Source organism: Phascolarctos cinereus, unplaced genomic scaffold, assembly GCF_003287225.1.
Source record: "Phascolarctos cinereus isolate Bilbo 61053 unplaced genomic scaffold, phaCin_HiC Scaffold_5;HRSCAF=322, whole genome shotgun sequence".
Classification (NCBI taxonomy): domain Eukaryota; kingdom Metazoa; phylum Chordata; class Mammalia; order Diprotodontia; family Phascolarctidae; genus Phascolarctos; species Phascolarctos cinereus.
In genome coordinates, this window is record NW_027555958.1 from 352812239 (window position 1) to 352832902 (window position 20664).

Below are 20664 nucleotides of genomic sequence, written 5' to 3' on the forward strand. Positions count from 1 at the left end.
TACAAGTCTTTCTAGGTTTTTCTGAAGTCTGCCTGCTCATCATTTCTTATAGCGCATTAGTATTCCATTACATTAATATACCACAACTTGTTCAGCCATTCGCCAGTTGATGGCCACCCCCTCAATTTCCAATTCTTTGCCACCACAGAAAGAGCTGCTATAAATATTTTTGTATATGTGGGTCCTTTTCCCACTTTTAGAATGTCTTTAGTTTATAGCCCTTTGGACATAATTCCAAATTGCTCTCCAAAATGGTTGGATTATTTTGCAACTCTACCAACAATGCATTAGTGTTCCAATTTTCCCATATCTTCTCCAGCATTTATCATCCTCCTGTTTTATCATGTTGGCCAATCTGGTGGGTGTGATGCACCCCTCTGTTTCTTATTGGCTCAGTCTTTTCATGAGCAATTAATATTTCTCAATTTAGATCTGTATTTGTGTGAAGAATGTTTTGAAATTGTGTCGATATGATTCCTCTGTGTATCTTAGCACGTGGACTCCCAAGTATTTTATACTGTACGCAGTTATTTTTAGATGGATTTTCTTTTTCTATCTCTTCCTGTTGGGTTTTGTTGGTAATATAAAATGCTGATGATTTATATGAGTTTATTTTATATCTGTAACTTTTCTAAAGTTAATTGTTTCAACGATTTTTTAGTTGATTCTCTAGGGTTCTCTAAGTTTAGAAGCTAACATTTATATAGCACTTACAGTGTGCCACATACAGTGGTAATTTTTACATTTTTATACTTTACACTTATCTCATTTGATCTTCACAAGAACCCAAGGAGGTAGGTGCTATTATTATCCCCATTTTACAGATGAGAAATCTAATGCAAATGAAGGTTAAATGACTTGCCCATGGTCACATATCTAATAAGTTTCTGAGGCCAGATTTGAACTTGGGCTGTCCCTGATTCCAGGCCCAGTTCTCTATACACTGCACCACCTAGCAAAAAGTATAAGTTTTGTTTCCTCATTGCCTATGCTTCAGTTTCTTTTTCTTGTCTTAAACCACCATAGCAAGCATTTCTAGTACAATATTGAAGTGCTTTACCCCAGATCTTATCAGAAAGGCTTCTAGTTTATTCCCATTGGAATAATGCTTTGTTTTGTTTTTAGATAGACACTACTAAACATATTAAGAAAAGTTCCATTTATTACCATCCTATCAGGTGTTTTTAATAGGAATGGGTATAGTAGTTTGTCAAAAGTTTTTTTCTGTATCTATTGATATAACCATATGGCTTTGTTGTTATAGTGTTGATATAGCCAATTAAGCTTATGGTTTTCCTAATATTGAATCAACCCTGAATTCCTGGTATAAATCCAGCCGGGTCATAGTGGTCAATTTATATTTTTGTGACTATTCACTCATTTTACTTAGATTGTTGGTTTTATTGGCATGTAGTTGGACAAAATAGTTCTTAATAATTGACTTAATCTTATCTTCAGTGGTTATATATTCACCCTCTTCATTTTTTATACCGGTAATTCAGTTTGATATAGCCTGATCTTTGTGGCATGTTGCTATAATTTCCTTGCTACTAGTTAAAATTTTTGCATCATTATTTATTAGGAAAATTGTTCTGTAGTTTTCTTTCTCTGTTCTTTTTTGCTTTCTTTAGTTTAAGTATCAAACTCATGGTTGTGTCATAGAAGGGATTTGGTAAGAATCCTTTACCTGTTTTTAAAAATTAATTAATTAATTAATTTTTTGGCTAGGTAGTGGGGTTAAGTGACTTACCCAGGGTCACACAGCTAGTAAGTGTTATGTGTCTGAGACCAGATTTGAACCCAGGTACTCATGAATCCAGGGCCAGTGCTGTATCCACTGCGCCACCTAGCTGCCCCTCTTTACCTATTTTTTTCAAACAGTTTAAATAATATTAGAATTAATTGTTCTTTTTTTGATAGAATTTGATAAAATTCATTTCTAAATCCATCTGGTCTTGGGTAGTTTTTTAAAAAAATTTTTAGGGAGTTTGTATATGGTTTTTTTTATTTTTTTTCTGAAGTAGAGTTATTTAAGTATTCTTTCTTCTGTTAATCTGGGAGATTTATATTTTTGTAAATATTCATCCATCCATTTCATTTAGATTGTGAATTTAATTGATATTTAGTTGGGCAAAGTAGTTTTAATAATTCCTTTAGGGGCAGCTAGGTGGTGCACTGGATAGAGCTCCAGCCTTGGAGTCAGGAGGACCTGAGTTCAAATCCAATCTCAGACACATAACCTTGACCAACTCGGTGACCCTGGGCAAATCACTTAACCCCGATTGCCTCACCAAAAAGCAAAAACAACAACAAGAACAACAACAACAATAATATTGATAATAATTAATTTCATCTTCATTGGTTGGTTGTTCACCCATTTCTTTTTTATACTGGCGATTTGGTTTTCCTGTTTTTAAAAAATTAAATTAGTCAGTAGTTTACCTGTTTGTTTTTTTTTCCATAAAACTAGCTCTTAGTTTTATTTATTAATCATTGTGGGTTTTTGGTTTTTTTTAGTTTTCCATTTTTACTAGTCTCTCCTTTGGTTTTCAGGACTTTATTTTGGTGTTTAATTGAGGCTTTTTAATTTGTCCTTTTTCTAATTTTTTTAGTTGCGTGCCTAACTTGTTGATCTGCCCTTTCTTTTATTGATGGAAGCATTTAGAGATAAAGTTTCTTTTAAGTACTTCTTTGGCTGCATCCCACAAATTTTGGTATGTTGCTTTATTGTTGTTATTATCTTCATTAAATTATTGATTTTTCTATTGTTTGTTGCCCCACTCTTTCTTTAGGATTATTGGTTTTTGATTAATTTTTGATCTGTGCTTCAAAGGCTTTTTATGGAAAGCAATTTTAAATTTCATTATGGTCTGAAAAGGGGTGTATTTAATATTCCTGCTTTTCTGTATTTGTTTATGAGGTTTTTATGCCCTAATTTTGTTGTTGTTGAGTTGTTTCAGTTGTGTCTGACACTTTGTGGTCCCATTTGGGATTTTTCTTTTCTTTTTAAAAATTAATTAATTAAGTTTTAGTTTTCAACAATCACTTCCATCAGCTTTTGTTTTAAATTTTCTCCCCCTTCCTCCCCATCTTCCTCCCCAAGATGGCCTGCAATCTACATATATATGCTCTGCATATATATTCCTATTAAACATATTTTCACATTAGTCATTTTGTTAAGAAGAATTAGAACTAGTGGAGGAACCATGAGAAAGAAGAAAACAAGAAAAAAAAGCAAATAATATGCTTCAGTCTGCATTCAAACTCTATAGTTTTTCCTCTGGATGTGGATAGCATTTTCCATCATGAGACTTTTGGAGAGGTCTTAGATCATTTGGGATTTTCTTGTCAAAGATACTACAGTGGTTTTGCCATTTCCTTCTCCTCATTTTACAGATGAGGAAACTGAGGCAGATAGGTTTAAGTGACTTTCCCAGGGTCACATAGCTAGTAAGTGTCTTAGGCTAGATTTGAACTCAGGAAGATGAGTATTGCTGACTCTAGGCCCAGTACTCTATCTACTGTGCCACCTAGCTGCCATATATAGGAATGTCAGCTGTTTAACCTTATAAAATCTCTTATGATTTCTCATTCATGTTTACCTTTTTATGCTTCTCTTGAGTCTTGTGTTTGAATGTCAGATTCAGCTCTTGTCTTTTCATTAGGGTTCCTTAAAAGTCTTCTTTTTCGTTAAATGTCCTTTTTTAATATAGGATAATACTCAGTTTTGCTGGATAGGTTATTCTTGGTTGTATTTCTAGCTTCTTTGCCTTTGGGAATATCATATTCTAAGCCCTTTACTCCTTTACAATGGTAGCAGCTATATAAATTGTGTGATCCTGACTGTGGTTCCACAATAACTGAATGGTTTCATTCTAGCTGCTTGTAGTACTTTCTCCTTGATCTGGGAGCTCTGGAATTTGGCTTAAATATTCCTGGGAGTTTTCATTTAGGGATCTCTTTAAGGAGGTGATGAGAAGTTTCTTTCAATTTCTACTTTGCCTTCTAATTCTAAGATATCTGGGCAGTTTTCCTTTGTAATTTCTTGAAATATGATGTGTAGGCTCTTTTTTATGATCTTTGCTTTTAGGTAGCCTAGTAATTCTTAAATTATCTCTCCTTAATTAATTTTCTAGCTCAATTGTTTTTCTTTTGAGATATTTCACATTTTCTTCTATTTTTTTCATTCTTTTGACTTCATTTTATTTTTTTTCTTGCTGTCTTATGGAGTCATTTGCTTTCACTTGAACGGTTCTGATTTTTAAGGAGTTCTTTTCTTTTCTTTTTTTTTTCTAACTTTTGCCATTTGGCCAATTTGGTTGTTTTTTGGCTGTTTTTATTTATTTTTTCCCAGCCAAAGACAAGGTTAATTAAAGAGCTGCCATATTAGCCACACTCTTAAGGAATCTGAGTATCTTTAAGCTATTGGCTAGATTATAAGAATCTGAGCATCAGAAGATCTATATTTGCCAATGGTATTCTCTTTTTTTTCTTTTCTTTTCTTTTTTTGGTGAGGCAGTTTGGGTTAAGTGACTTGCCCAGAGTCACACCGCTAGTGAGTATGTATCCAAGGCTGGAGATTTGAATTCAGGTCCTCCTGACTTCAGGGTGGTACTCTTTCCACAGCACCACCTAGGTGCTCCCAATTCTGGTTTTAAAGGAGTTGCTTTCCTCAGCATTTTTTTGGGTATCTCTTTTACCATTTCACCAATTCTGATTTTTTTAAAAGTTCTTTTCTTCACTGTTTTGAAAAATAGTATTTTATTTTTTCCAATTACATGTAAAGACAATTTTAACATTCATTTAAAAATTTTTTTTGAGTTCTAAACTTTTTCCTCCTTCCTTTCCCTCCCCCTCCCTAAAATGGTAAGCAATTTAATATTGGTTAGATATGTGCAATTATGTAAAACTTATTTCCATATTAGTCATGTTGTCTTTACTATTTTAAAGCCTCTTTTACCAAGCTGTTGATTCTCTTTTCATATTTTTCTTGCATTGTTCTCATTTCTTTTCATAACTTGTCTTCTGCTGCTCTTATTTGAGTTTTAAAATAATGGTTTTTTGTTGGGGGTTTTTTGCTCTTTTTAAAACAAAATCTGTTTTAGTTCTTTTAGGAGTTCTTGTTGGGGTTGTGTCCAATCTGCATTTTTATTTGAGGCTTTGAAATGTTTTCAAGCCATTATCTTCTTGAATATATATCTTGAGCTTCCTTGTCACTATAGTTTTTTTATGGTCATGTTCTTTTTTTGTTATTGTTCATTTTTCTAGCCTATTTCTTCATTTTGAACTTTATGTTAGAGTTAGGCTCTGGTAATCAGGAAGGTGAGGAGGCATTGTCACTAGCCTGAGCTTCAGGCTTTCACGTCCTGTGTTTTCACAGCTAGGTCTGGGGACCTGTAAGTTTTCTATGCTTGCAAAGTGTTATGATTTGGAGTGTGGTTTTGTCAGTTTCCTCCTAGTATGTGCTTTGGTCCTGAACCAAATAGTTCTCCTACTTCCTCTTAGTTCATTTGGTCCTCTCTTCCTAGGAACTTCAGCCTATACTCAACTGGGACCTATGCTTTGTAGGGCCCCTGTTCCGTAGTGGTGCTGCATAAACACTCCAGGCCAGTATCCACTCTATTGACCACAGACCTCTCTTTGTATCCTCTTCAGGTGCCCTGAATTGGAAAATTTACTCACTGTGACTTTTTGTTGGTTATTCTGCCTAGAATTCAGTTTGATGTACTTTTTTAAATTGTTTAGAGAGGTGGGTTGGGAGGGCTCAACAGAATTGCCCACTTTACTCTGCTACTTTGGCTCTTCCTGGGGTCATCTGATTTTTATGATAATAGTTAGTTAAGTAGCTCACTAATAAATTTTGTTTAGCAAGGTTAAAATTAATGTTATATCTGGATGTCCAAATAGAAATGTTAGCTTGTAGGAGAGAATTGACTGATAAGAGGTCAGGGCTGGAGAGAGAGATTTGGAAGTCACCTCTATATAATAAAAGGCAAGTATTATCTCCTCTCTAAAGCCTTTCCTTATATTCCAGTGTATGTTGATTTCTTATTTATCTGAACTCCTAGAATATTTGTATCATTTACACAGTACTTAATCACATACTACCTTGTGACATCTCTGGTTCACCAATTTTTTGTGTATTTATGTCTTTCCTCAAAAAGTATATTATAAACCCTTTAAAGGAACTTTTTAAAATGCATTTTAAAGAAAACAATATAGACACTAGCATATGAGTGGCACATAGCAAGTACTTCTTATATAGTTGTTGATTTGAATGTTCAGTAAACTCAGGAAGGTCAAACCAGCAGATCTCAAAAAAATCGAAGTTGCTTGAATATGGTGGAGAAAACAGAGAACCATGGGGTTCCCATGCAGAATTTTAATAAGGAAATTGCATGGAAGATCATTTTGTCTTTTGGGTACTGTTCAAAAAAGGGAAATACGTTTAAGTGAATTAATTATTGAATTATGAGGTAATATTAATTGACATTTACATACTATTTTATTTTTGTTTTGGGGGGTCTTTTTTTGGCTAGGCAGTGGGGTTAAGTGACTTGCCCAGGGTCACACAGCTAGTAAGTGTTATGTGTCTGAGGCCAGATCTGAACTCAGGTCCTCCTGACTCCTGGGCCAGTGCTCTATCCACTGCACCATCTAGCTGCCCACTTACATACTATTTTAAATACTTTAATTTACAAAATGACTGGGGCAGCTAAGTGGCACAGTGGATAGAGCACCGGTCCTGGAGTCAGGAGGACCTGAGTTCAAATCTGGCCTCAGACACTCGACACTTACTAGCTGTGTGACCCTGGACAAGTCACTTAACTCCATTGCCTAGCAAAAAACAACAACAAAATGACTTATATGCATTATTTCAGATAATTCTTAAGATTATAAGAAGTAGCTACTACAGGTATTATTTTCCCCATTTTACAGATGAAGACAATGAGGCTTAGGATTTTTAAGTGATTTATCCATGGTCACACAACTAGTAAGTTTTGGAAACAGGACTGAGGTCTCTTTCACTATAACTCATTTGCTCAAGTCTCTCCTCTCTTCAGTCCATCTTCTTACACAGCTCACAAAGTGATATTCTTAAATCACGTATCTGTTTTCAGCATGATAAAGTCATGTGGCTTGCTATTATTACCTCTAGGATGAAAGACAAACTTCCCTGTATGGCATTTAACATTCACAACTTAGCTTCAACCTACACTTTTCTATTATTCCTGCTCATACAACTAGGTGGTTTAGTGAATAGGATAGTGGAGTCGAGAAGACTTGAGTTCCACTCCCCCCTCAAAAAAAATTACTTAATTATTTATTTTTAGTTTTCAGCATTCACTTCCATAAGATTTTGAGTTTTAGATTTTTCTCCCCCTCCAGCCCCACCCCCAAGATGGCATGCAATCTGATATAAGCTTTACTTATATATTCATATTAAGCATATTTTCCCATTAGTCATGATGTAATGGGAGGAACCACAGGAATGAAGCAATAAAACAAAACAACCAAGGAAAAAGAGGGCAAATAGTGTGCTTCCATCTGCATTCAGACTCCCCAGTTTTTTCTTTGGATGTGGATAGTACTTTCCATCATGAGTCTTTTGGAGTTGTGGCTGTTACTGTGTACAGTGTTCTCCTGGTTCTGCTCATTTCACTCAGCATCAGTTTGTATAAGTCTTTCAGGTTTTTCTGAAGTCTGCCTGCTCAACATTTCTTATAGTACAGTAGTATTCCATTATATTCATATACCACGACTTGTTCAGCCATTCCACTTTTGCCCCAGATACTTTCTAGCTGTATGACCTTCATCTCTTTCTGACTTAGAGGTAATAATCTTTTCCCCACCAATTCTGGGCATTGATCTCTTCTAGTGCTGCTGCTGTACCTGTGCTACCTCCGAGGCCCGAAGCTAGTACTGCTTCATGGGCACTCTAGGCCAGCTTCTACCCCAGTGTCCATAGACCTCTCTTACTGTCCTCACCCCTAGATCATACCATTTTGGAAGCATTGAAAACTTACAAGCTCCTAGACCTAATTGTGAAAACAGGAAGCTCGGAAAGTCAGAAGCTCAGGATAGTGACCAACCCCCTTTTTCCAGGTTAGCAGAGCACAACTCTCACATAAAGCTCAGAGTCAAGAAATATGCTGATAAAATGAACAAACTAAAAAAGAACCTGACCATAAAAATCTACTGTGGTGATAGGAAAACTTGACACAACTTAGAAGAAGTTACATAATCTCTCTCAGGCTCAGTTTCCTTATCTATAAAATGGAGATGAGAATAGCACTTACCTTACAGGTTACTGTAAGGATCGTATGAGATAATATTTGTAGCGCTTTGCAAACCTTAAGGTGCTATGTAAATTCTAGCTATTATGATAATAATGTGGCATTCTGTGGTCCAGCCAAACTGGCTTTTTTTGCTTTTTTCTCACATGTAATATTAACCCTTTCTCTGTCCATTTAGCCTGATCTGAAAATATAAGCCATGTACTGCGCTGTGGACCTTCCACCTCTGCAGAGGAGTGAGAGATTGAGGGTATCTTCTCATAGCTCCTGTTTGGAGCCATGTTTATTCTTTATAACTTTTGCAACATTCATTTTTTATTGTTTCATTGTTTCTTCTGTTTACATTGTTTTGGTTGTTGTGTGGTTATATTGTTTTCTTGACTGTACTTATTCCATGTTTATCTGTTTCCATCATATTCCATTTTTTACAATACAGTAATGTTCTGTTGTATTCATAATACAATACTTGTTCAAATTAGAAGCTGCTACTGTTCTAAGTTTCCATCTTTGAGGGGTAGCATGGTACAATGGAAATAGCATTAATGAATATTATCTGGTTTGTAATTCTAGCTGTTATTGTTAATGGATGTGTGACAATAGGCAAGACAGTCCATCTCTCTAATTCTTGTTTTCCTCAGTTGTAAAATAAGTTTATTAATACTTGAATTTTTTACCTCATTGGAATGTGCTTTGTAAGTCATATAATGTTCTATGAATGTGTTGGTTTTTAATTATTAAAATGTAGTTGTAATACTTGATTTTGTAACATCTTTTCCACATTGAGGAATTATGGACTTTATAGAGTTTGTAATTCTAGCCGTTCTGTGGTAAACTGTATGGTTCTGCTGTTTCATGGAATACAAGATTATCTTTATCAAAACAGCCACTCTCCCTCTGCTTCCTTGTGGTGGTATAGTGGACAGAGAATTGGACTTGGAGTGAAGAAGACCTGAGTTTAAATATGGCCTCAAACATTTATTAGCTGTGTGTCCTTGGACAAGACACTTAACCTCTGCCTCAGTTTCGTCTGTTGTAAATAGGGGTAATAATAGTGCCTACCTTTTAGAATTGTAAAGATCAAATGAGATATTTGTAAAGCACTTAGCACAGTGCCTGGCATGTAGTAGGTGCTTAATAAATACTTGTTCCTTCATTCCTATTTTCCTTTCTTGCTTGCTTGCTTGCTTCCTTCCTTCCTAGTAATCAACAATATGGGGCTAAGTTTTAGCAAGTCCAGAGACTAGCAATGTATTCTGTTAAACAGAATTATAGAATATTAAAGATCATTTGATCCATTCATCTAAATTTACAGATAAGGAAACTTAACCTTATAGCATATCTTCTCATTGTGTTTGTGATCATTTTGTTTTATCATTTAGGAGCTGTTTTAATGTCCTAATATCATACATCCTTCATATTTGTCTAGACAAGAGAACTGGGTAAAAGGCAAAGTGCTATGAGACTTTGCTAATGGGAGGAAGGGGTGTCCACTTCAGGAGTAGGCAGTGTAAGCAAAGGCAGGAGGGTAGAACAGAGCAGAACAGGGAACTGAGAATTAGCTACTTTTGGCTGAAATATAAACTATATAAAAGGCACCATGCTAGGTGTCTATGACATAAGACTGGTCAGTTCTTGCTTGGAAATGTGTAGTGTGGAGGATCCTATTACCACTCCAGTTTATTCCACTTTTGGATAACTCTAAGTGTTAGGTCGTTTTTACTTAGGGCAAACCTAAATCTTCTTTTTGTAAATTCTACCCTTTGCTACTAGTTCTGCCTTCTGAGTCCAAGCAGATTAATTTTGATCCCTTTTTGACATTGGATGCCTGAAGACAGTGATCATATCCTTTCTAACTCTTAACTTTTTTCAGAATAAACATCCCCACTATTGAAAGAATGCAAGGAAGAGGTAATGTGGGTCTTAACTAGGGTGGTGGCTCTGTAAGAAAAGAGGAAGAAAATGTGTTCTAAAAATGCTGTGAAGTAGAAACAACAGAATTTGGCAGTGGATTGAATATGTGAGTAGTTGAAGATGATACAGTGACTTGGGAGAGTCACAGACAATAACAATAACAAGAAAGTTGGGAAGAGAGGAAGTTTGGGGGAAAGACAATGATTTCTGTTTTTAAGTATTTTACTTCCTCTTTGGTTAATCTGGGCAATTTATATTTTTGTAAATATGTATCCATTTCACTAAGATTGTCAAATTTGTTGGCATATAGTTGGGCAAAATAATTCCTAATTATTGTTTTAATTTCCTCTTCCTTGGTGGTAGCTTCGCCCTTTTCATTCTTGATACTAGTATTTTGGTTTTCTTCTTTCTTTTCTTTAATTAAATTAACCAAAGGCTCATCTATTTCATTGTTTTTTTCATAAAACCAGCTCTTAGTTTTATTTATTAGTTCAATAGTTTTCTTAATTTCAATTTTATAAATTTTTCCTTTGGTTTTCAATATTTCTAATTTGGTGTTTAGTTGAGGATTTTTAATTTGTTCTTTTTCTAGTTCTTTTAGTTGTATGCCCAATTCATTAATCTCCTCTTTTTCTATTTTATTTACGTAAGCATTTAGAGATATAAAACTTCCCCTAAGAACTGCTTTTGCTGCGTCCCATTGAGTTTTGGTATGTTGTCTCATTATTGTCATTCTCTTGAATGAAATTATTGATTGTTTCTATGATTTGTTGTTTGACCCAATCATTTTTTAGGATTAGATTATTTAGTTTCCAATTATTTTTTAGTCTATCTTTCCATGGCCCTTTATTACATATAATTTTTATTGCATCATGATCTGAAAAGGATGCATTTAATATTTCTGCCTTTCTGCATTGGATTGTGAGGTTTTTATGCCCTAGTACATGGTCAATTTTTGTGTATGTGCCATGTACTGCAGAAAAAAGTATATTCCTTTCTATCCCAATTCAGTTTTCTCCAGAGGTCTATCATACCTAACTTTTCTAATGTTCTATTCACCTCCTTAACTTCTTTCTTGTTTATTTTGTGGTTAGACTTATCTAGTGCCGAGAGGGGAGGTTCAGGTCCCCCACTAGTATAGTTTTGCTGTCTATTTCTTCCTGTAACTCCCTGAACTTCTCCTGTAAGAATTTGGATGCTATACCATTTGGTGCATATATGTTTAGTAATGATATTACTTCATTGTCTATGGTGCCTTTTAGCAGGATGTAGTTTCCTTCCTTATCTCTTTTGATTAGATCTATTTTTGCTTTTGCTTTGTCTGAGATCAGGATTGCTACCCCTGCTTTTTTCACTTCAGCTGACGCATAATATATTCTGCTCCAGCCTTTTACCTTTACCCTGTATGTGTCACTCTTTTTCAAATGTGTTTCCTGTAAACAACATATTGTAGGATTATGGTTTTTAATCCATTCTGCAATCCGTTTCCGTTTTATGGGAGAGTTCATCCCATTCACATTCACAGTTATGATTACTATCTGTGTCTTTTTCTCCATCCTTTTCCCCCTATTTATGCTTTTCTTTCTCCTTTTTCCTTTCCCCCTTCACTAGTGTTTTGCTTTTGACCACTGCCTCCTTCAGTCCCTTCCCCCTTTTATTATCCCTTTCCCTTTTCTTCCCCTTTAGTCTTACTGCTTCTTCCCTCCTTCTTTCCCCCTCTTTTCTTTCCCCCTCCCTTTTCTTTCCCCTTTCCCCTCCTACTGCCTATAGGGCAAGTTAGATTTCTATACCTAACTGATTATATTATGCCCTTCTTGAGCCAAATCTGATGAGAGTAAGGTTCAAACAATGCCCCCCCTTCTTTCCCTCTGCTGTAATAGGATTTTGTGTCTTTTCCTGTAATGTAATTTACCCTTGTCTGCCTCCTCCTTTCTCAGTACATTTTCTAAGATCAGATTGATCCACTTATTTGGATCCATTTAACCCACTTGATTAGATTTTTTTTTATCATTACATCAAAGTCAACTAATATCCACCCTCTTTATGTATACTCCTTTAACATGTAATAACAATACAGTTCTCAAGGGTTGCAAGTCTCATATTCCCTTGTAGGGGTTTAAACAGCCCCCCCCATTAACAACATATTGTATCCTTCTGTCCCATTTACCTTTTTAAGTCCTTCTTGAGTCCTGTACTTGAAGATCAAATTTTTTGTTGAGCTCTGGTCTTTTTATCAGGAAAGTTTGGAAGTCTCCTATTTCATTGAATATCCACCTCCTCCCTTGAAAAATGATGCTCATTTTTGCTGGGTAATTGATCCTTGGCTGCATTCCAAGCTCCTTTGCCTTATGGAATATCATGTTCCATGCCCTGCGGTCTTTTAATGTAGAAGCTGCAAGGTCCTGTGTAATCCTGACTGTGGTTCCATGATATTTAAATTGTTTCTTTCTGGCTGCTTGCAGCACCTTCTCTTTCATCTGGTAATTTTGGAATTTTGCTATTATATTCCTTGGTGTTGTCAATTTGGGATCTCTTTCAGGTGGTGATCGGTGGATTCTTTCTATGGTTATTTTCCCTTCTGGTTCTAGGACTTCAGGGCAGTTTTCCTTTATGATTTCCTGAAAGATACTGTCCAGGCTCTTTTTTTCATCATGATTTTCAGGTAGTCCAATAATTTTTAAATTGTCTCTCCTGAGTCGATTTTCCAGGTCGGTTGTTTTACTGATGAGGTATTTTACATTTTCATCTATTTTTTCATTTTTTGTTTCTGTTTGACTGATTCTTGCTCTCTCATAGAGACATTAGTTTCCATTTGTCCAATTCTAGTTTTTAACAGATTGTTTTCTTCTGTTAGTTTTTGTACTTCCTTCTTCAACTGGCCAATTGTGTTTTTTAGGGACTTGTTTCTTCAGTACTCTTCTGTTAGTTTTTGTCCTTCCTTCTTCAATTGGCCAATTGTGTTTTTTAGGGACTTGTTTTCTTCAGTGTATTTTTTTTCCAATTGGCCAATTGTATTTTTGAAGGACTCTTCTACCTCTCTCATTTGACTATTAAAATCCTTCTTGAGCTCTTCTAAGAAGGCTTTTTGGGCTTCAGACCAGTTCATATTCCCTTTTGTTGTTGCAGATGTGGGTTTGTTGACAATGTTGTCCTCTTCAGAATTTCTGTCTTGATCTTCACTCTTCTCATAATATGAATCTATGGTATTTCTTTTTACTCATGGTGTTTCTTTATTCCCTGGCCTTTAAAGAGATTGAGCTCTCCTGCTGGGGAACAGAGGGTACTGACCCAAGCTTCTTGTGTTGGGAGCCTAGGTCTTGGTCACTGGCTTTGCGTGCTGGGGCCTCTTATGCTGGCAATTGGAGGCTGTAGGTTTCTGGCAGCTTACCTCATGTTGGGCTGGAATCAGCAAGGCAATTCTAGTTTGCCTGCTTTTCCTTTCCTTTAGCTTTCTTCAGCTCCTTTTAGATGGGTGCTGCAGGGTGTTTATCTGCCTGGGGTCCCCTGCGGTGTTGTAATGCACTGGGAGATTCCTTTGTGGTGGAGTGCCAGGGCACCTGGTGATTTTCTGAGTTGGTTTCCACCGGTTACCCCGCCCTCACTGAGGCACTCGGAGGTCCAGGTGTTGGTGTTTGCCTGCTCTACCACCTGGGCTTCAGGAGTTCTTCACAGTTGGAGGCTGCAGGGCTTCGACTGCTCACCTGTTGTTGGGTTGGAATCAGCAAGGCCGGGGCTTTAGGAAGCCTTTAGCTTGTTTTCTTCACCTCCTTTCAGATGAATGCCCCTGGGTACTTATTCGCCTGGGGCCCCTTATAGATCTGCCTCCCTTATTTTTGCTGAGGCACTGGGAGACCCATTTGCTGGGCTGCTGCTCCCTGTCTTTCTTCTAGTTAAGGTGTTCCAGGGTTTTTTTTTCAGGGTGATATTTTCTGGGTTTTCAGAGGTTGATAGGGGACAGTAAGAGCAACTACCTTTTCACTCTACCATCTTGGCTCCCAGAAGCAGAACTCGAAATGATTTCTGTTTTAAACACACAGCCTTCTAGTTGGTCACCTTGTTTCAAGTTTCTCCTTACTTCAAAGTCCATCCTCCACTTAGCTAACAAAGTAATCTTCCTAAAAGCACAAGTCTGATCATGTCACCAACCTATTCAATAAGCTCCAGTGGCTTCTTATTACCTCCAGGATCAAATATAAAATCCTCTGGCTTTTAAAGACCTTTATAACCTGGCCCCTCTCCTGCCTGAGCTTTGATTACTTTTAAGGTACCATGTTAACTTGACTAGACTGCTTATTTTTTAGTATGTTTATTTTCTCCCTTATATCTAGCACATGCATTATTTCCCTAACTTTATCTTCCATGTGAGTCCTTTAGTGGTCAGTTGCCCAGAACAGTTCTGAAGAGAAATAAGTGACTATTTGCCAGAAGTGGAAGGAAGGGCATTTGTAAACCCTGACCAGCCTTTTAGAATTATGCTCCTTAGCTGCGTTTACACAGTTATAATTCCTTGGAGTTCTGACGTTGTTGGGAGTAAGTTTGCTTACATCATCACTTCAGCTTTATCAGTAAGATATTGGTGGCAGAGGAGCATATGAAGGGAATTGTGCACATTATGCTGTGTTTTTTAGTTCAGTTAATTTGTTTTGTTCTTATGCCTTATCAGTTGTCTATGATGGTTAATCTAATCTCAGGACTTGACTATAATAATAATAGTAGTAAAGATAACAAAATAATAATAATGATCATGATAATAATAATAATGATAATAATACTTTAGTACTTCAGAAGATTCTTCAGACAGCCTTTATGGCTTTATTGCATAAAAAATGTATTACCTGTTAGCTAACTTTTCAGTGGCTATCTACAACTAGCTACTGAATCATTGAATAACACACACAGTATATCTCTAGGTCCATGTTAATAGGATCATAAGATTTAAAGTTAAAAGGGACCTAGCGATTAATCCAATCACTTTTAAGTTCAGGAGCAATTGAGAGTGACTTGTCCAAGGTCATCCAGGTATGGTGCGTAAAATATAAAGGAATATAAACTGTGGAGCTACAGAAAGATATATTGTTAAGTAGGTGAATGATGAGAGTAGAAAAGGTAGGGAACTTGGAACCTGATAGATAACTTGGGTTCTAGGTTTGCTATAAATAGCAAAGATCGAGGTCTTTTATGCCAAATTCAGTACTTTTTCCATGTACTTGACTGTCAAACATAGAATCATAGCTCTTACCTCCTCATTTTACAAATGAGGAAACTGAGACTTGGTGTAGTATTTACTTGAGTTTGTACTGTCTTCTAGTGTCTCTTCAAGAATTTGGGTTCATTTCTGTGCCATAATAAAGCATTAGGTTCTTGTAGAGGAATAAGAATAATAGTATCTTATATATAATGGTACTTTATTGTTACAGTGTATTGTCACATGTTGTCTCACTATACCTTTATGTGAGGCAAGTAATGCATGTAATCATTCCTATTTTGTAGGTAATATATCCATTTTTATAGTGCTTTTATATTTATTTTATATTTTATATTTATTTTTATAGTGCTTTAAGTTTACAAAGCACTTTCATTATACCCCCCCGTGAGATGAGTAGTGCAAGTGGATTATCCTCATTTTAAAAATGAGAGGAAACAGATTTAAAGAGTCTAATTGACTAGCAGTAGTCAGCTAATGTATGGATCACAACTACAAGTTTTCTGACTCAAACTTAAGTGCTGCTTCTACTTAACTGTATTGCCAACTTCAAACTACCTCTTCTTTCAGATTTCTAGCTTATGAACATTCTGTCTTTTACAGGGTAGTTTCCTGAATTCTGAAGAAAGATTTTAATTTGGTTATCCATGATATCACAGGCCCCATTTTGCACTTTATTTAAAAAAAAAATAAAGAGCGTGACAATTTGAGATGTTCTTTACTAAAATCATAATCTGGTTGGGATAGAGGAGTGTTGTTTTTCTTTTTTTTAAATTTAATTTTTTGTTGAAATTTTTTTGTTTTTATGTCACTTATATTTTCTACTTTAGCTCTCCTACCCCCTCTTAGAGAGCCATCTTTTTTTTTCATAAAACATAAAAAACTGGATGAAAAGGGGGGAAAGTTCTGTAAAACTAACCAACCTGTCAAAAAAAATCTGATTTTATATGTAGTATTTCAGTGCCCATCCTCTTACATCTCTGCAAAGTAGAGATCAGTTTTCTTCTCAACAAATTCGATCATTCTTATTGTGCAGTATTAAGCTTCAGTTCTTTTGTTGTTAGTCTGCTATGAATTTGCATTTTTGTAGTCCTGTATATTGTTTTCCTGGTTTGTTTGGGGTTTTTTTTGCTTCACTTTGCATCAATTCATTTAAGTTTCTCCATGCTTTTTTTGTTTTCATAATGGTCATTTTTTTATGGAAGCTAGGTGGCCTAGTGACATAGTAAATCTGGAATCTTCCTGACCAGGTCTTCCTGACAAGTTCAGTTCCTGCCTGAGACACTTACTAGCTAAGCAAGTTGCTTAACCTCTCTCAATCTCAGTTTCTTCATCTGTAAAATGGGAATAATAATAACACCTACCCTCCTAGGGTTTTTGTGAAGATCAAAGGAGATATACATACATATACACGTATATGTATATATATGTGTGTGCACATATATGTATATATGCTGCTTTGCAAACTTTAAAGTACTTTATAAATATTTAAACATTTTATAGTATATGAATGCAATAGAATATTACTGTGTATTAATATTATTACAACAGGGTAATATTCTATTGCATTCATGTACCACAATTTATTTAGCCATTTCCAAATCAGTAGACCTCTACTTTGTTTCCAGTTTTTTGCTACTAGAAAAAGTGCTGCTATAAATATGTTGATGTCTATGGGATCTTATTTTCATTAACCTCAAGCTTTTTCTCAATCCTCATTCTTCTTGACCTCTCTGCAGCCTGTGACTTTGTTGATCACTCTTTCCTCCTTAATACTCTTATCTCTCTAGGTTTTTCAGGACATCACCGTCTTGGTTCTCTACCTACTTACCAGACCACTCCTATCTTCTTTGCACAATCCTCTTATACCCTTTAACCATAGGTGTTCTTCAGGGTTCTTCTGGGCTCTCTTCTCTCTCCCTCTATACTACTTCACCTGGTGATATCAACTCCCATGGATTTAATTACCATCTCTAGGCTGATGATTCTCAAATCTACCTATCCTGTCCCAAACTGTCCTCTGACCTCCAATCTCACACCTCCAACTACCTTTAAGATGTCTCAAACTAGAAGTCCAGTAGACATCTTAAACTCACTATGTCTAAAACAGAACTTGTTATCTTTCCTCTAAACCCTGTTCAATCCCCTACCTTCCTTGTTACTGTACAGGGTACAACACCTCCCAGTCCCTTGCGTTTGTAAGTGAAGAGTTAACCCAGACCCCTCACTATCTTTTACCCCTCATATCCACTCTGTTGCTAAGTCCAGTTGATTTCACCTTTGCAGGATCTCTCATATACATCTTCACATGTATATGAATACATATACTTCTCTCCTCTGACAGTGCCACCACTCTAATGTAGGCCTTCATTACCTCATGCCTGGACTATTGCTGTATCCTGTAGGTGGTTCAGTCTATCTCAAGTCTCTGCCCACTCTGATCCATTCTCCATTCAGCCACTAGTGATTTTCCTAAAGTGTAGGTCTGATCATGCCATCCCCATTTCTCTACTACTCAATAAACTCCAGTGACTTCCTGATGCCTTCAGGATCAAATACAAAATGCTGTTTGGGATTCAAAGCCCTTTCTAACCTAGTCCCCTCCTACCTTTCCAGTCTTCTTACACTTTACTCTTCAGTCTATTGACACTGTCCTACTGGTTGTTCCATGAACAAGATTAATCCATCTCTCAGTTCTAGGCATTTTCTCTGCCTTTTCCCTGTGCTTGGAATGCTATTCCTTCCTCTACTCTGCCTGCTGACCTTCCTGGCTTCCTTTGAAGTCCCAATTAAGATCTCATCTTTTACTGGAAACCTTCCCCAACCTGTCTTAATTCTAGTGTCTTCCTTTTGTTAACTGTTTCCTATTTATCCTGTATAAAGCAGGCTCTGTGTTATGCTTATTTGTATGCTGTCTCCCCCATTAGGTTGTGAGACCCTTGAAGGCCTGTCTTTTGCCTCTTTTTGTTATCCCCAGTACTTAGCACAGTATCTGGCACATAGTAGGTGTTTAATGAATGTTGATTGATTCATTGGAGCATACACTTAGCAGTGGTGTCTTTGAGTTGAAGAATATAGACTTTTTAGTGATTTTCTTTGCACAGTTTCAGATTGCTTTTCAAACTGATGGAGAATTTTTCATAGCTCCAACAACAGTGCATCAGCATGTCCATCTTTTTATGATCCTTCAAGTATTGACTCTTCCTACTTCTTTCAGTTGTCTGTGTATTTTAGATTTCAAATTCTTATCATATATTTGATACAAAGACTTTTTTGATGGGCATGATTATTAACTTATTTTATTTTTAATTTCAGGTTCTTCAGCAAAAGCACTTGTTAGTTTAAAAGGTAAGAAGTGTGATTTTTTGAAAACATGGCCTAAATTAAGGATTGATAACTAACCAATTAAAATTAATCTGCATGTGCACTTACTGCAAAACAGTTTTAGAAGTGCAGGTTCTATAATGTCATTAATTGGTTCCACGGAAATTAGGTAAAATGATAGCATAGGAGATTATCACATAGATACAATGTTTATAAATGTATGATTGACTAAGCAATATTTCCATGAAGTTTTTCATCTTTATGGTGTTTAGCTAAAATGTAGTAGTGTTGTCATTGCAACCTCATGTGGGATATGCCCATAATGTCTGTTCTTTTTTATTAGTAGATATTAATCTGATGCATTATGGTTCTAGTTATTATTTAGATAACATGAGCACTTTTGATTTATGCAGTATAATTTAGATGGATTAATCATTAGATATGTAAGAAGCTTCAGTAATTCAGTTGAATTTAATAAATATTTTTCAAGTGTTTATTCTGTGCAAGGCACTAGTGACACAAACATTAGATGAGATGCAGATGCTGCCCTCCAGGAGTTGTAATCACTGGGCCACAGAGGTGGGAAACTATGGCCTTCTGGGTCGTTGGGTACAGCCTTTTGACAGTCCAAGTTTTACACAACAAATTATTTTTATTAAGGGGATTTTTTCTGTGAACTTTGGATTCTGTCAAAGGGCTGCACTTGGGGACCTAGAGGGCCACATGTGACCTTGAGGCCACAGGTTCCCCACCCCTGCCTAGGGAATTGCAGTTAGGGAAATCTTTTGAGTTTAAAAAAATTCTCAAGAAAGACAATACTCCAAGCTTTGCACACTTTTTTTACATTGTATAATTGTTCATGCGTAATTATAATTTAATAATATAGTTTTAAAGCATCTATACTTTGTTATGCACCATATAGAAATATTCTTGGTCCTAAGGAGCTTTTCCTTATAAATATTAACTCAAAGCTAGTTAGAATACGTATACAATGCTACTTTTATCTTTCTGAAGAAAAGGCCACATGTAGGACTAAATGCTTTGGTTTTTTGCACTTTCTTTTTTGGTCTTATCATACTTCAAGTGCATTATACTGACCCTTAATACAATCCTACTGTTAGAATAGCTGTTGGACAAGATTTGTTGTTAAAGAAACTGATCAGTAGAAACAACCTAAACATTTTTAGAGTCGCATTAATTCTTTCAGATATGTTTTCTGCTTTAGCCGTCTGGAATAGTAATGTACGGAATAGTATTTTTACAGCCTAAGGAGACTATATGTATTCAAAGATGTTATGTCTGATTTTTATTTATCTGGCAGAAAAAGATACCCTCTTTTCAAGGGTACAGCTCTGGAAATGTATATATTATTATTTACCTTCACAAAGTAACTAATATATTAGGTTTCTATTGCACAAGATTTTTTTTTTACTTTTTTTTTTAAGGGCAATTGGGGTTAAGTGACTTGGATCACATAGCTAGTAAGTGTCAAGTGTTTGGTCTGAGGCCGGATTTGAACTTAGGTCCTCTTGACTTCAGGGCTGGTCGGTGCTGTATCCACTGTGCCACCTAGCTGCCCCTGAGATTTTTTTCTTTAGTATACTGACTGTTTACTTTGCATTTTTTGACACTAGAAAGTGAATATGTACAACCTAATTTAATTTTCATGTGCAGGTACTTAAGATATTGAAGTAAAAATTTCAGGTGAATAATATTATAAAATTAGACTTATTAAAAAAGACATTTAATTCCTTCTTGCTAACCTTCCTGGTTTTAGCCAAGATTATATTTAAAGAGAGGAAAGCCAAGGATGAACTGACGCCTATACTTAGATTTTTGGAAAGTGAGTTTAAAGAAATGATAAGTAGGATCTCTTGAACTAAAATTCCTAAGAGTGAAAAGTTTTCAAGAATGAAATTGTGAAGGTAC

The 20664-nt window shown here is 35.9% G+C and overlaps 1 protein-coding gene across 3 annotated transcripts in view; it reads left to right on the forward strand.

The window, feature by feature from the left end:
* Positions 1-20664, forward strand: part of LIN9 (lin-9 DREAM MuvB core complex component) — an 84757-nt gene that overhangs the window by 18844 nt on the left and 45249 nt on the right. For 2 of the 3 annotated variants that reach the window (XM_020982141.2, XM_078156283.1), the window contains one exon: positions 18727-18759. The exons of the other annotated variant lie outside the window; for it this stretch is intronic. In XM_020982141.2, the coding sequence (XP_020837800.1) occupies positions 18727-18759 (33 nt within the window). The remainder of the gene's footprint in view (positions 1-18726; positions 18760-20664) is intronic. 3 annotated transcript variants of the gene reach the window in all.